The 17,293-nt window shown below is 43.0% G+C and overlaps 1 protein-coding gene across 9 annotated transcripts in view; it reads right to left on the reverse strand.

Annotated features, from left to right (window-relative positions):
- Positions 1-14,686, reverse strand: part of KIFC3 (kinesin family member C3) — a 105,236-nt gene extending 90,550 nt beyond the window's left edge. For all 9 annotated transcript variants that reach the window (XM_033218582.1, XM_033218583.1, XM_033218578.1 and 6 more), the window contains exon 1: positions 14,461-14,686. In XM_033218582.1, the coding sequence (XP_033074473.1) occupies positions 14,461-14,568 (108 nt within the window). In that variant the 5' untranslated portion in view covers positions 14,569-14,686. The remainder of the gene's footprint in view (positions 1-14,460) is intronic.
- Positions 14,687-17,293: the final 2,607 nt, after the last annotated feature.

A 17,293-nucleotide genomic window follows, 5' to 3' on the forward strand; every position in this document is an offset into this window, starting at 1 on the left:
AGCCCATCCTCCCTCTTTTCTCCCCCACTCCATCTGGTTGTTAACAAGAATGAGAAAAGCAGATTAGAAGTGTCACCCCTGCAGCTGGTTCAAGGCTGTACAACCAATCCACTTTCATTTCATTCTGACAGGTACAATTTCTTTCCCAAACACTCAGGTATTGAGTTTTGAGAAACCTACTTATATTAATTTCATGAGCTTGACTGTGACCTGGGATAACTCTTTTATGAGCAAAACAAATAAATGACCTATAAAAAGAAGTTTGTTTTCCTTTGTGATTCTGTAATATAAGAAATATATTTAGGCCCGGCGCAGTGGCTCACGCCTGTAATCCCAGCACTTCGGGAGGCCAAAGCAGGCAGATCATTCGAGGCCAGGATTTCGAGACCAGACTGGCCAACAAGGTAAAACCCCATCTCTACTAAAAATGCAAAAATTAGCCAGGTGTGGTGGCGAACACCTGTAACCCCAGCTACTCCGGGGGCTGAGGCATGAGAATCTCTTGAACCGGGAGGCAGAGGTTACAGTGAGCCAGATGGTACCACTGCATTCCAGCCTGAGGCGACAGAGCAATGATTCTGTCAAGGAAGAGAGGAAGGAAGGAAGGAAGGGAGGGAGGGAGGGGGAGGGAGGGAGGAAGGAAGGAAGGAAGGAAGGAAGGAAGGAAGGAAGGAACGAACGAAGGAAGGAACGAAGGAAGGAAGATATTTAGGCTGGATGAGGTGGCTCAGACCTGTAATCCCAGCACTTTGGGAGGCCGAGGTGGAAGGCTTGCTTGAGCCCAGGAGTTTGAGACCAGCCTGGGCAATACAGTAAAAATCCTGTGTCTATAAAAAATAAAAATTAATTTAAAAAAATTGTAGGACATGCAGTTGGTGTCACAGAGAATTGATTGGTGTGGGGAAGAAACCACACACATTTGGTGTTAGGAGTGTTCTTTGGATAGAAGAAGATTAGAGATTCCACAAATTGATTCTGTCAGTTCGTGGAATTACACACACACACACACACACACACACAGCCCAATTTTCTGTTATAAGCAGGGGAGGTGAGTCCTGAAAGAGATTTGCAGATGATATAAATGCATAAGAGAACATTGAGACTTTTCTTTCCCTTTGGCCTTATTGTTCAAGACTATATTTTTAGATTAAGTCCAGATGCCAGATGAATTTTTTTTTTTTTTTTTTTTTTTTTTTGAGATCGAGTCTCACTCTGTCGCCCAGGCTGGAATGCAGTGGCACAATCTCAGTTCACTGCAACCTCTGCCTCCCAGAATCAAGCAATTCTTGTGCCTCAGCCTCTCAAGTAGCTGGGACCACAGGCGCACATCACCACATCTGGCTAATTTTTGTATTTTTGTAGAGATGGGATTTCACCATGTTGACCAGGTGGGTCTTGAAATCCTGACCTCAAGTGATCCACCATTTGGCCTTCTAAAATACTGAGATTACAGGCGTGAGCCACCATGCTCAGCCTGGATGCCAGAAGAATTATTTGCAAAACAATTTTTAAATATTCTGAGAAATTATTGTTGTAGCATCTTTGTAAAGAAGCCAAAGTTTTGGCTGGGCGCGGTGGCTCAAGCCTGTAATCCCAGCACTTTGGGAGGCCGAGACGGGCGGATCACGAGGTCAGGAGATCGAGACCATCCTGGCTAACACGGTGAAACCCCGTCTCTACTAAAAACCACAAAAAACTAGCCGGGCGAGGTGGCGGCGCCTGTAGTCCCAGCTACTTGGGAGGCTGAGGCAGGAGAATGGCGTGAACCCGGGAGGCGGAGCTTGCAGTGAGCTGAGATCTGGCCACAGCACTCCAGCCTGGGTGACAGAGCAAGACTCTGTCTCAAAAAAAAAAAAAAAAAAGAAGCCAAAGTTTTATTATTGTTATTTTCTGTCTAGTGCCTTGAAGTTGCCATACATTTTGGAGATTCTATTAAAGCTATAAGCTCATTTTGTTCAGATGAACATTCATTTGTTTTTATGATCAAGCAAACAGAGAGTGGTTTAACTGACTTAAGAAGGACCACACGGAAAGCCGAAATCGAGGACCAGCATCAAGATGCCAGCATGGAGACCCTGTGTGGTGGCTCATCCCAGAACTCTGGGAGGCCGAGCACTGCTTGAAGCCAGGAGTTCCAGACCAGCCTGCACAGTGTAGCGAGATCCCATCTCCACAAAAACTTCTAAAAATTAGCTGGACATTGTGGTGCATACCTGTAGTCCTAGCTATTGGGCAGGCTAAGTCCAGAGGATCCCCTGAGCCCATGAGTTTGAGGCTGCAGTGAGGTGTGACTGAGCCACTGCCACTCCAGCCTGATGGACAGATGAGATCTGTCTCAAAAAATTACAATTAAAATGAAAAGATGCCCATAGGAATCTAATCTCCAATTCTGTGTGCAGACTACTAAAATGTCTCTCTTGCTAAAAGGAAGCCCTAAGAATGGCTACACAGGGTTTTTAAAGATTTAGCATGTCTTAGGACTCACTGTGTGTGACACCTTCAGGCAGCCATAACAAAAAACTAGAGGTTTTCTGTAAATAAATGAATAAAAATAAGGAATTTAGATTCCCTGGCAACTATGACCTTAAACTTTGTTTTCAAGGTGAAAAATATTCACATAAAATTAAGCTTTATGAGAACATTTCTATGATGATTTAATTTCTTCTCTCTTCCCCAGTTCCACTTAAACACTAATCCTAGAATCCTAAAACTGTTCTTCCCGTAGATGTCATGGTAAGTACCACACTTTTTATGTGCTTTTCCATGAGCAGAGAACAGCAGTAGCTGAGTGATCAGACAGTACAGAGATTGGCAGAGGAGTTAGTAAGAAGCTTTAGAGGTTTATATCTGTGGCTCTACTTGTCTAAATTTAAGCCTTTTTGGAGACAGAAACCCAGTTAACCAATTTAAGGCAACTACCATAACAGTTTCTTGATAATTGGTGATCTCAGTAGAAAGGGTACATTGAAAATAAACAAAGCAATGAAACCCAGATTTCATTCATCAATGTATCCCCTACAGACCGGTTTAATGGAGATAAATTACCTTGTAGATAATGACAATGCAAACAACACACATCAGATCGATTGAGACAAACTGCTGTGTGTGTGTACCTGTGGCGGCCTTTACTTTGTTATTACTGATTTAGTTATTCTAAAACCCTTATAAAGTGCTCTGTGGGTTCATGGTGGCACTTCTCTAAAAATCTAAACGTCAATATAGTCTTTTAAATTACAGAGTTGGTGCCTTTTGTCTTATGAAGGGAAGGAGAACATAAACTCACTGCCTCTAGAAGATATGGGTAGAGGTGTTTAGTAAATAGTTAATGGGGCCAGGTGTGGTGGCTCATGCCTGTAATTCCAGCACTTTGGGAATCCGAGGCGGGCAGATCACCTGAGGTCAGGAGTTCAAGACCAACCTGGTCTTGAACCACCACACCTGGCTAATTTTTGTATTTTTAGTAGAGACAGGGAGGCAGAGGTTGCAGTGAGCCAAGATTGCACCACCGAACTCCAGCCTGGGCAACAAGAGTGAAATTCCATCTCAAAAAAAAAAAAAAAGAATTTTTTTTCTTTTTGAGATGGAGTCTCACTCTTTTGCCCAGGCTGGAGTGAAGTGGCCCTATCTCAGCTCACTAAAACCTCCACCTACCAGATTCAAGCTATTCTCCTGCCTCAGCCTCCCGAATAGCTGGGATTACAGCCGTCTGCCACCACGCCCGGCTAATTTTTGTATTTTTAGTAGAGATGGGGTCTTGCCATGTTGGCCAGGCTGGTCTCGAACCCCTGACCTCATGTGACCCACCCGCCTCAGCCTCCCAAAGTGGTAGTACTACAGGAGTGAGCCACCGCGCCCGACCACAAGAATGGGTCTTTTTCATACATTGTACTGAGTTCTCCGCAGGCTGTAGGGTGATGGACCGAGGCCCTGGAGCACTCATTGGAGGATCCTCATTGTCAGTTTTATTAGTTCCTTTCTCCAGAGCTGATCTGTTTCCCCAGAAGTGAATCGCCCCATCTCCTGCCACAGCATCAGCTGTAACCCTGGCTGCCAATGTTCAGAGACCTAAGAGAGGGCAGAAGGCCAGAGGTCTGTGTTCTGAGTGAGTTTCGCGTTATCCCTGGGTTTCGGGTGCAGTGCTTCCTCAGCTCCCACCTCTGGGCCAGGTGTTCTGAAATCTAGATTCCTTAACACCTACTGTTCTGTTCCTCTTCTATTCTCTTTATCCTTATGGATTTTTACTTTTTAAATCCTTTACAATCATTTCATTTGGGTTCAGGAAGGGATAGAAATGATGCAAATATTCCGTTTTCAACTAGAAGTCCTATACATTAATATTTTACTTCAAGAGGTTTAGTTCAAAGCACATTTAGATTAGGAGTAAAAATTCTTCTGTAAGCCCCAGTGAGCCAAACTAGGGGAGACTAAAGGAACCTATTTAGTGAAAAGATTCTATATTCCACTTAAAGGGATCAAATAGCAATTCTAAGTAGACTGTCAAAAGCTAAATATGTATATTGTAATTCCTACAGCAATTTTAAAACTTTCTTTGTAGAATTTCTTTTTTGTATAGAAGAGATAGAAATTTTTTGTAAAGAACTAAAATTAGTATGCTATAATATATTTCTTTGTATAGAATCACTATATAAAGAAATATATACCTAGAAAATCCTGAAGACAAGGAAAAAAAGTTAAAATAATTTTAAAATAAGAAATATAATCAAAACCCAATAGATAAATTAAAATGGTATACTAAAAATATTCAAATAATCTGCCTGGGCACAGTGGCTCACTCCTGTAATCCCAGCACTTTGAGAAGATGAGGCGGGTGGATCACCCGAGGTCAGGAGTTTGAGACCAGCCTGGCCAACATGGTGAAACCCTGTCACTACTAAAAATACAAAAATTAGCTGGGCATGGTGGTGCATGCCTGTAGTCCCAGCTACCTGGAAGGCCAGGGCAGGCGAATCACTTGAACCCAAGAGGCAGAGGTTGCAGTGAGCTGACACCATGGCACTGCACTCCAGCCTGGGTGACAGAACGAAAATCCATCTCAAAACAAAATCAAATAGTATTCAAATTATCTAAGAAAGGATAAGAAAGGGCAAACAGAAACAACAAATAGAGGGAACAAACAGAAAACAATTCAATGGTGAACCTAAATTCAAGCATATTAATAATCACATTAAGTGTAAATAGTCTAAATACACCAATTAAAAGACAATTTTTAATTTTAATTTTAATTTTTAATTTTGTTTATTTATTTTTGAGACAAAGTCTCGCTCTGTCACCCAGGTTGGAGTGCAATGGCACGATCTCGGCTCACTGCAACCTCTACCTCCCCGGTTCAAGCGATTCTCCTGTCTCAGCCTCCTGAGTAGCCAGGATTACAGGCACACGCCACCATACCCAGCTAATTTTTTGTATTTTTAGTAGAGATGGGGTTTCACCATGTTGGCCAGGCTGGTCTCGAACTCCTGACTTTAAGTGATCTGCCCGCCTTGGCCTCCCAAAGTGTTGGGATTACAGGTGTGAGCCACCGCACGTGGCCTTAATTTTTATTTGATTATTATTTTTTGAGACTGGGTCTCATTCTGTCACCCAGGCTGGAGTGCAGTGGTGTGATCATGGCTCAATGTAGCCTTGACTTCCCAGGCTCCAGCAATCCTCCCATCTCAGCCTCCTGAGGAGCTGGGACCACAGGTGTACACCATCATGCCCAGCTAATTTTTGTATTTTTGGTAGAGATGGGGTTTCACCATGTTGCTCAGGCTGGTCTCAAACTCTTAAGTTCAAGTGATTCACCTGCCTCACCCTCCCAAAGTGCTGGGATTGCAGGCATGAGTCACCATGCCCAGCCAGAAATTGTTAAATGGAATTTTTTTTAAAAACTCAACTATGTGATGTCTGTAAGAAAATCCACTTTATATATAATGATATAGGTATGTTAAAAGTATAAAGATGGAGCTGGGTGCAGTGGCTCATGCCCATAATCCCAGCACTTTGGGAGGCCGAGGCGGGCAGATCACTTCAGGTCAGGAGTTCAAGACCAGCCTGGCCAACATGGCAAAAGCCCATCTCTACTAAAAGTACAAAAATTAGCCAGGCATGGTGGCACACACCTGTAGTCCCAGCTACTTGGGAGGCTGAGGCAGGAGAATCACTTGAACCTGGGAGGTGGAGGTTGCAATGACCTGAGATCATGCCACTGCACTCCAGCCTGGGTGACAGAGCAAGACTCCGTCTCAAAAAAAAAAAAAAAAAAGAAAAGAAAAGAAAATTACCACAGATATAAACACGAGCAACACCATCAACCAACTGGATCTAATTGACATTCCTGGTATTCTACCCAAGATCAACAGAATATACATTCTTTTCAAGTGTCCTGGGTCATAAACCAAATCTCAACAAATTTAAAAGAAATTAAATCATATAAAATTATTCCTTCACCACAAAGGAATTAAACTAGAAATCAGCAGAAAAGTATCTGGAAAATCTCCAAGTGCTTGAAAGTTACACAACACACTTCTAAATAATCCGTGAATCAAAGTGGAAGTTTTGGCCGGGCACAGTGGCTCACACCTGTAATCCCAGCACTTTGGGAGGTCAAGGTAGGAGAATCATTTGAGGCTTGGAGTTTGAGATGAGCCTGGGCAACACAGCAAGATGCCATCTCTACAAAGAATAAAAATTAAAAACAAAATAAAAAAGGTGAAAGGGGTTCCCCGCCCCTTTCTATTCTTCTTTTCTCTCTCTTTTTTTTTTTTTTAAGACATGGTCTTGCTCTGTCGCCCAGGCTGGAGTGCAATGGTGTGATCTTAGCTCACTGCAACCTCTGCCTCCCAGGTTCAAGTGATTCTCATGCCTCAGCCTCCCGAGTAGCTGGGATTACAGGCATGCTCCACCACACCCGGCTAATTTTTGTATTTTTAGTGGAAATGGGATTTCACCACATTGGCCAGGCTGGTCTCAAACTCCGGGCCTCATGAGATTTGCCAGCCTCGGCCTCTCAAAGTGTTGGAATTACAGGCATGAGCCACCGCACCCAGCCAAAAAGTGAAAGTTTGGATGGAAATAGGAAAATATTTAAACTGAATGAAAACAAAAGTACAACATATAAAATTTGTGAGATGCAGGTAAAAAGTACTTATCAAATGCTTATCTTAGCAGAGAAAAAAAAGCTATACTTCCACCCTAAGAAACTATCATAAGAACAAAATAAATTCAAAGCAAGCAGAAGCAAAAAAATCACAACTTTAAGAGCAGAACTTGGCCAGGTGTGGTGGCTCAGGCCTGTAATCCCAGCACTGTGGGGGCCAAGGCGGGTGGATCACTTGAGGTCAGGAGTTCAAGACCAGCCTGGCCAACACAGCGAAACCATGTCTCTACTAAAAATACAAAAATTAGCTCAATGTGGCAGCACACACCTATATCACAGCTACCAGGGAGGCTAAGGCAGGAGAATCACTTGAACCTAGGAGGCAGAGGTTGCAGTGAGCTGAGATCATGCCACTGCACTCCAGCCTGGGTGACAGAGTGAGACTCCATCTCAAAAACAAACAAACAAACAAAAAACTAACAACAACAAAAAACAAAAACATTAAGAGCAGAAATTAATAAATGGAATTGGAAATACGGCTGGGCGCAGGGGCTCATGCCTGTAATCCCAGCACTTTGGGAGGTTGAGGTGGGAGAATCACTTGAGCCCAGGCATTTGAGACGAGCCTGGGCAATACAGCAAGACCCTGTCTCTACATAATTAAAATTTAAATTAAAAAAAAAAAAAGTCTGGGCACAGTGGCTCATGCTTGTAATCCCAGCACTTTGGGAAGCCAAAGTGGATGAATTGCTTGAACTCAGGAGTTTGAGACCACCCTAGGCAACATGGTGAAACCCTGGCTCTACAAAAAAATACAAAAATTGGCTGGCATGGTGGCACACCCCTGTGGTCCCAGCTATTCAGGAGGCTGAGGTGTGATGATCGCTTGAGCCGGGAGGTGGAAGTTGCAGTGCATTCCAGACTGAGTGACAGAGACCCTATTTAAAAAAAGAAGGAAGGAAAGAAAGAAAAAAAAGAAAGAAAGAAAGAAAGAAAGAGAGAGAGAGAGAGAAAGAAAGAAAGAAAGAAAGAAAGAAAGAAAGAAAGAAAGAAAGAAGAAAGAAAGAAAGAAGAAAGAAAGAAGAAAGAAAGAAAGAAAGAAAGAAAGAAGGAGGGAGGGAGGGAGGAGGGAGGGAGGGAGGGAGGAGGGAAGGAGTAAAAAGAATAGAGAAAAACCAATAAACCCAAAAGCTGGTTCTTTGAAATGATCAATTAAAACTGCTAGCTAGACTGACAAAGAAAAAGAGGGAAGACAGAAATTACCAATATCAGAAGGAAAGAGTGTATATAATAAAGACCTCACAGATGTTAAAAGGATAATAAGGAAATATTACAAATAACTCTGTGCACATTAGTTTGACAATTTAGATGAAATGGACCAATTCCTTAAAGCCACAAACTACCAAAACACACCCAAGAAGAAATAGACAGACTAAACAGTCCCATATCTGTTGAAGAAATTGAATTCATAGCTAAAATCCTTCCAAAAAACAAAACTTAGGTCCAGATGGTTTTCCTGGTGAATTCTACCAAACATTTCAAGAAAATAGAACACCAGTTCTTCACAATCTCTTTCAGAAAACAGATCAGGGAACACTTCCTAACTAATTTTGTGAGCCCAGCATTACCCCAATACCAATGAATCTGACGGATTGCTGTTTATTAGTAATGCCTACAGATATGCAAAAGATACAGCAGTGCTTTAATTCCAAGGCAGAGCAGCACAGGCTCACTCTCCCCGCGTGTTGTGTGTCTTCCAAGGATCTTCAGAGAAGGATATATTCTTCTGGTTTCTGCCAACATCCTCAGGAAGGAGTAAACATGAAGGTCAGGAATCGCCATATGTAAGACACTGGCTTCTTCTTCTTTAGCACAGCCTGTTTCCAAACCTTGTTCCAGGTCCCCTGACTTCAGCTTGGCCTTCTGAGACTCTTAGCCCATTTCTGACGTTCGTAAGTCTCCCAGAACCCCCAAAACCTTTCTTTCTTTCTTTTTTAAATCATACTTCAAGTTCTGGGATACATGTGCAGAACGTGCAGGTTTGTTACATAGGTATACATGTGTCATGGTGGTTTGCTGCACCCATCAACCCGGCATCTACATTAGGTATTTCTCCTAATGCTATCCCTCCCCTGGCCTCCCACCCACTAACAGGCCCCAGTGTGTGACGTTCCCCTCCCTGTGTCTGTGTGTTCTCATTGTTCAACCGCCACTTATGAGTGAGTACATTCAGTGTTTGGTTTTCTGTTCCTGTGTTAGTTCACTGAGAATGATGGTTTCCAGCTTCATCCATGTCCCTGCAAAGGACATGAATTCATCCTTTTTTATGGCTACATAGTATTCCATGCTGTATATGTGCCACATTTTCTTTTTCTTTCTTTTTTTTTTTTTTTTTTTTTTGAGACAGAGTCTCTCTCTGTCGCCCAGGCTGGAGTGCAGTGGCACAATCTCGGCTCACTGCAACTTCCACCTCCCTGGTTCAAGCAATTCTTCTGCCTCAGCCTCCTGAGTAGCTGGTGCACGCCACCATGCCTGACTAATTTTTGTATTTTTGGTAGAGACGGAGTTTCACCATGTTGGCCAGGCTGGTCTCGATCTTCTGACCTGTGATCCACCTGCCTCGGCCTCCAAAAGTGCTAGGATTACAGGCATGAGCCATCACGCCTGATCCCACATTTTCTTTATCCAGTCTATCATTGATGGGCATTTGGGTCGGTTCCAAGTCTTTGCTACTATGAATAGTGCTGCAATAACTTTCTTTCTTTTTTTAACTTTCCTGATACTGAATGAGCAAAGAAATTTAGCTTCTTTTAGTCTCAGAGCCTCGTTGCAACCCAAATGTTCATTATATGTCTTCCCGGGCGCGGAGCACTTTGCCCCTAGGAGAGGAAGCCTTCCCTTCCCCGGAACACAGAAATAGCCGAAGCCACTTTTAGTTTTTTGTTCTATTTTTGCTTTTTGTTTTGTTTTGATTTTTTCTTCCTGTCTAATTTCAGTAATAGCAGAAAGACATCCAATATAAAGTCCATGAACCATTTATAGAAAATTAAAGTGCACATCATGACAGCCAGCGTTGTCTTTCGCTGGAGTTCTGCTCCAGGTGTATAATTGCATGTCATTAACTTTCTATAGCTCACTAATTCACAAACATACCTTTTTTTAACCATCCCCTCCCTTAACAAATTTAAATTTACATAATTGAGGCTGGGTGCAGTGGCTCACACCTGTCATCCCAGCACTTTGGGAGACTGAGGTGGATGGATCACTTGAGGTCAGGAGTTGAAGACCAGCCTAGCCAACACAGTGAAACCCTGTTTCTACTAAAAATACAAAAAAAAAAAGTAGCTGGGCGTGGTGGCACATGCCTGTAATCTTAGCTACTCAGGAGGCTGAGGCACGAGAATAGCTTGAACCTGGGAAGTCAAGGCTGCAGTGAGCTGAGATCACACCACTGTACTCCAGCCTGGGCAACAGAGTGAGACTGTCTCAAAAAATAAAAAAATAAAAATACATAATTGAATTCACAAAACAAATTTAATTTCTATGTAGATGAAGACAGACAAATGCAAAGAAAAATATTCTATGAAGTATTCTTTGGTTTTATAACAAAAAAGGCAAACAGATACTTTTTACATTCTTCTTGTCTTAATGTAATACACAGGACCATACCCACCTCTTTATTTGAGAAAGTATTTGAACAGTTTCTATTCTGGAGGATTAGAGATTTCCTTGAAGCCATGACTCCCCTACAACTTTACACTGTGGTGGGCAGCAAAGATGATATTGTGCCTGGTCCCAAAGAGGAGACACAAGCCTTTCCAGAAATGTCTACACCAAAGACACACACCAAAAATAGTTTACTAATGTATATTCTCAGCTTGAGTATTTTGTCTGCTTCCACTTCTAGACTTAAGAAAAGGCCGCATTCCTCACCCTCCTTCCTCCAGCATTTGCTTCATGCAGTTAAAATGGAATGAATGACTTTAGTGAAAGCATAGAAAGAGTCTCACTAAGGAGATACTAATTTTAGCTGTTTTCAGGAAGCTCTCAGAAACTCCAGCAGGGGACTCATTCATTCCTGCTGAGCTGCTACAGACCCTGAGATTATGTTGTCTACATCAGCTTTAGAAATTTCCCACAGACAACACTTCCCCCACACCCACGAAATTCATACACCAGTTACAGTGGGAGGGCAACTATATAGGTCACTACAAACGCAACCATTAGTTTCATCTCCATGTTCCCCACAAACATTTAAAATAAAATCAAGGCCAAGTGCAGTGACCCACACTTGTAATCCCAGCAGTTTGGGAGGCTGAGGCAGGCAGACCACTTGAGGTCAGGAGTTCGAGACCAGCCTGGCCAACATGGTGAAATCTTGTCTCTACTAAAAATACAAAAATTAGCCAGGTGTGGTGGTGCATGCCTGTAGTCCCAGCTACTCAGGAGGCTGAGGAGGAGGGATGGCTTGAACCCAGGAGGCAGAGGTTGCAGAGAGCTGAGATTGTGCCACTGCACTCCAGCCTGGGCAACAGAGTGAGACTCTGTCTCAAAAATGAAATAAAATAAAAACAAGTGGGGCAGGTGGAGCTCCCTTAATTCCTCCCTAGGAAATTCTGTAAAGGCAGAGTAAAATTTAGAAAATCAAACGGGGGCAGTGGCTCACACCTGTAATTCCACACTTTGGGAAGCCGAGGCAGGTGGATAACCTGAAGTCAGGAGTTCAAGACCAGCCTGACCAACATGGTGAAACCCCATCTCTACTGAAAATACAAAATTAGCTGGGCATGGTGGCACATGCCTGTAATCCCAGCTATTCAGGAGGCTGAGGCAGGAGAATTGCTTGAACCCGGGAGGAGGAGGTTGCAGTGAGCCAAAGATCATGCATTGTACTCCAGCCTGGGCAACAAGAGTGAAACTCTGTCTCAAAAATTTTTTTAAATTAAAAAAAAGAAAATCAAACTGGACATCCAAATGATAATCAACTTACATATGTTCATTCATTACCATTGCTGTTACCAGAAAATGGGTCTTGTCCCAGACTCCAAGAGTGGGCTCTTAGATTTCACTTTCTTGGGAAAGAATTCAGGGCAAGTTGCAGAGTACAGCGAAGTTAAGATAGTTTGTTAGAGACTATTATGGAGTAGGGCTTCCTCAGAAAGCAAAAGAAGGAATGCCCCTACTTTAAAAACTTTATTTATTTATTTAGATACAAGATCTCACTCTGTCACCGAGGCTGGAGTACAGTGGCACTATCATGGCTTACTATAGCCTCAACTTCCTAGGCTCAGTTGATCCTTCCACCTCTGCCTCCCAAGTAGCTGAGCTACAGGTACATACCACCATGCCTGGCTAATTTTTGTATCTTTTGTAAAGACAAGGTTTTTTCATATTGACCAGGCTGGTCTTCAACTCCTGAGCTGAAGAGATCCATCCATCTCAGCCTCCCAAAGTGCTGGGATTACAGGCGTGAGCCACCATGCCTGGTCAAGAATGCCTCACCTTAAACATAGTGCTTGCTTATATAGGTTGTTAAGAATAGCATACTTCATTACAAAGACTTTTGATCAGCTTGTGACGGGCTATTAGTATTGTTATTTTCCTATGTTACTACTGATTTCCACAAGAATTTATACGTGTACTATTATCTTTAAAGTAAAACCTATTCTTAAACTAAGAATGCTTTTTGTTCTTGAAATATTGGGACGTTTCCATAAGTTCTGGGTCTTCATTTGGTAAGTTAGCATCATTAACTCATGCCCTCAACCATAAATATCTTGTGACCAACAGTGCCAACCCCCTGGGAATGCTGCCCAGCAGGACTGGCTTTACTTAGCCTTTCTTCAAGATGGAGTCTCTCTGGTCAGGACATCTCTGACACTATTAACCTTCTATCTCAATGTCTTTCCCTCTCTCACCACGCAACCTTAGATAATTAATTTGTTAATTACCAATCTTATAAATGAAACAATGCTGACCAAGGCAAATGGCTGGCCTGGATGTTCCCAAGGATGTATTGCAGGTGGCAGGAAGGACGATGGACCCAGCATCCACTTTACCCAGGAATGATCATAAAACAATTTGCACCATGGTACTGGAGGCCAGAAGGCCAGAAGAGAGCCATGTGATCAAAATAATCTTTCCTAGGCCGGGCGCGGTAGCTCATACCTGTAATCCCAGCACTTTGGGAGGCCAAGGCAGGTGGATCACTTGTGGCCAGGAGTTCAAGACCGGCCTAACCAACACGGCAACACCCTGTCTCTACTAAAAATACAAAAATCAGCCGGGCGTGATGGTGTGCACCTGTAATCCCAGCTACTTGGGAGGCTGTGGCACGAGAATCACTTGAACCTGGGAGGTGGAGGTTGCAGTGAGGCAAGATGGTGCCACTGCACTCCAGCCTGGGCAACAGAGTGAAACTCTGCCTCAAAATAATAAAAATAATAATAGTAATCTTTCCCACAGGTAAAATATTTTCAAGCTGAAGGAGTGGAAGTACTAGCTAGTCATATATATAGACCATCAAAGAATAAGGATGAGCTTCCGGAAGCGAATTCTGGCAGCTGGGCTTACCTGCTACTCCCTGGGAGCTTTTTGGTGTCTTTATTATTATTATTATTATTATTCTTTAATTTTCTGTCCTGAATAGCTGGGACTACAGGTGCACACCACTACATATGGCTATTTTTTTTTTTTTTTTTTTTAGTACAGACAGGGTCTTGCCCAGGCTGGTCTCAAACTCCTGAGCTCAAATGATCCTCCCGCTTCAGTCTCTCAAAGTGCTGGGATTACAGGTGTGAGCCACCGTGCCTGGCTGAGATTTCATCAAGCTACTTAGAACATCATGCAACTTAGAATTTATGAATTGTTTATTTCTGGAATTTTCCATTTAGTATTTTTGGACCTTGGGGCCTAACCAACATGGCAAACCCTGTCTCTACTAAAAACACAAAAATCAGCTGGGCGTGATGGTGCGCACCTGTAATCCCAGTTACTTGGGAGGCTGTGGCACGAGAATCACTTGAACCTGGGAGGTAGAGGTTGCAGTGAGGCAAGAGGGTTACTGAAACCTCAGAAAGCAAAACTGTGGATAAGGGAGGATTACTATACTGCCATAAAGTTGCATTTTTAAAATAATTTCAAACTTTGTATCCAAGTAATATGTGTATTCAATTAAAATTTCATCCCTTCAACGTTTTATAAGTAATTCAAATACCAGAGTGGTAACTATCTTCTAAGAATATTAGCTACAATCCCAATCACTGTTTTTCAAAAAGATGTTGTCAGTCCTGCTCCTGAAATTTCTCTCCAATAGGTCTCCTCCTCCCATTCCGACTGCCCCAACCCAGCCAGGCCCTTACCTCGCACTGCTCCGGGACGCCAGCCTCCAATCTGAGGGTTTCCTGGTGTCTGGGCTTCCATGCAGCTGTCAGAGTGTTCTTCCTGAAAAGAAACTCCATCCATGCCATTTTCTGAGCAACACGCTTTACTGGGTTGTCCTGTAGCCTTCAGGATAAAGTACAAATTCCTAAGCATGACACCTCGGATAAATTATTTTCCAGTCTGTCCCCTCCTTCCCAGATTACCACCTGCCCCTTTGACCCTGCCCTTTGGTCATCAGCTACAATCAGCTGCTCTCTCCAGCAAGCCTCACTAGCTCTCCAAGCCTTCGCCCATGATGCTGTCTGCGTGGACTGCCCTTTCTCCTGTTCCTCTGCCTACAAGATCCGATGTGCCCTTCAGCCTCCAATGTTACTTCACCAAAATCTTCCCTTTGAATTACGAATGCAGCTGGCTGCAAACTCCTCCAAGTGACCAGAGTGTCCTATAATCACCTCTATTATAGCATCTTTGATTTAGGGGGTGATTTTTTTTTTTCTTTTCTTTTCTTTTCTCTTTTTTTTTTTTTTTTGCATTTCTGAATTCCCTAAGAGAATGTGAATTCCTAGAATCCTAGGAATTCTCATCTGATTTTTATTCCCACATCTAGCACCATGCAAAGCAAAAAGTAGGTACCCAATAACTGCTTTTGGAATGAATGAATGAATCAATGAATGGTACCATGCAACTGCCAAAGTGCTTTCTGCAAAGCAGCTCTGACCTTGTTGCTCTCTGAGCTGTGCTCCTTCCTGGGTGATGAGGTAACACTGGAAGCTATTAACAGATAAGAAAGAGAAAAAAAAAAAAGGAGGGGAGAGATCTCTGGGGCTCTGACAAATTACTTATTTTCACTGAGTTTCTGTTTCCTCATTTGTAAAACAAAAGTGCTGCCCGGATGAGCTCTGAAGGCATCTTCCAGTTCTCAAATTCCAGCCTGCTTGGCTCCCGAACAACTTTCCTAGAGTCTCTGGCAGCTATAACCCAAGTCTTAGCACCATCTAGTGATAAACAGGCACACAGCTGGGAGGGAAGGCCGGGGAGTGGGGAGGGCGGATGAGAGAAGGAATGCCAACCTTAATTATATTATGAGCTGGCAAGGAATTAGGTCAAACCTGCAAATATGAAGTTAAACTAAGAGGCCTAACTTTATCCTGGGGATGGAATAACTAATTAGCTTCAGAACATGGATGAAGTAGACAATTATAGAATGCCTGAGACATGGAAAAGGCAATAAAACAATTCCTGTGTACCCTGGCCCTCTGATTCTTTTATCAATTTACTGCTTGTTACTGTAATTAAATAGTTTTCTTGGGAGGACATGTGCTTTTGAAGGGCCTATGGCATGGGACTCTAATAACTCAATAAAACCACAAATTTATTAAGAATATATATGCATTTTTCAAATTTCTTCTTATTCATTTATTTATTTATTTGAGACAGGGTCTTGCTCTGTTGTCCAGGCCGGAGTGCAGTGCAGAGATCACGGCTCACTGCAACCTCGAATCCCTGGGCTCAAGCGATTCTCCCACCTCAGCCTCCTGAGTAGCGAGGACTACAGGGATGTGCCACCATGCCCAGCTAATTTTAAAATTTTCAGCCAGGCACAGTGGCTCATGGCTGTAAATCTCAGCATTTTTGGAGGCCGAGGCAGGTGGATCACGAGGTCAGGAGTTTGAGACCAGCCTGGCCAGCATGGTGAAACCCCATCTCTACTAAAAATACAAAAATTAGCTGGACAGGGTGGTATGTGCCTGTAATCCCAGCTACTCAGGAGGCTGAGGTAGGAGACTCTTACCCTGGGAAATGGAGATTGCAGTGAGCCGAGATCCCGCCACTGCACTCCAGCCTGGGCGACAGAGCGAGACACTGTCTCAAAAAAGAAAGAAAAAAAAAAATTCTTTTTTTCAATAGAGATTGGGGTGGGGGAGGTCGCACTATGTTTTGCCCAGGCTGGTCTTGAACTCCTGGCCTCAAGCGATTCTCCCACCTTGGCCTCCCAAAGTGCTGGAATTACAGGTGTGAGCCCTGAGTTCAACCTCTTTACCTTTACTGGAGTATAATAAGACCAAAATATGACTAATTAACACTATAGGAAATAAGGATAATTCTGAGAGAAGCAGCAAAACAGTAATAAAATACTAGTGTCCACATTCTTTTCTTTAAAACCTACAGACCTACACATTTTTATTAACCTAATATTTGCTAAATGACTTTCTAGTTGCCAAAAAACAAGAATCAACAAATCAACTGAACAAATGACAAAAGATAAAGAAACAATTGAGCATTGAGTAACAGAAACTATGTTGAGATTTTGCTATAATCTGTCCCCAGGGCTGTCCTGAGACCATTTTCTGGACAAAGCACGCATGTAAAGGGGTAGGTACTTTATAGATACTTTGAGCAATAAGGACCATTAGACCAGGTATGGTGGCTCACGCCTGTAATCCCAGAACTTTGAGAGGCTCAGGTGGGAGGATCGCTTGAAGCCAGGAATTTGAGACCAGCCTGGACGACAAAGCAAGACCACATTTCTATAATTTTTTTTTTTTTTTTTTTAGCCAGGCATGGTGGTGTGCACCTGTAGTTCCAGCTACTCAGAAGGCTGAGGTGGGAAGATCGCTTCAGCGCAGGAGGCTGAGGCTACAGTGAGCTATGTATGATTGCACCATTGCACTCCAGCCTTGGTGACAGAATAAGACACTATCTCAAAATAATAATAATAAAATAGGCTGGGCGCGGTGGCTCACGCCTGTAATCCCAGCACTTTGGGAGACCAAGGTGGGTGGGTCACCTGAGGTCAGGAGTTCGAGACCA

The sequence above is a fragment of the Trachypithecus francoisi genome, unplaced genomic scaffold (assembly GCF_009764315.1).
Source record: "Trachypithecus francoisi isolate TF-2019V2 unplaced genomic scaffold, Tfra_2.0 Lachesis_group10, whole genome shotgun sequence".
NCBI classification, from domain to species: domain Eukaryota; kingdom Metazoa; phylum Chordata; class Mammalia; order Primates; family Cercopithecidae; genus Trachypithecus; species Trachypithecus francoisi.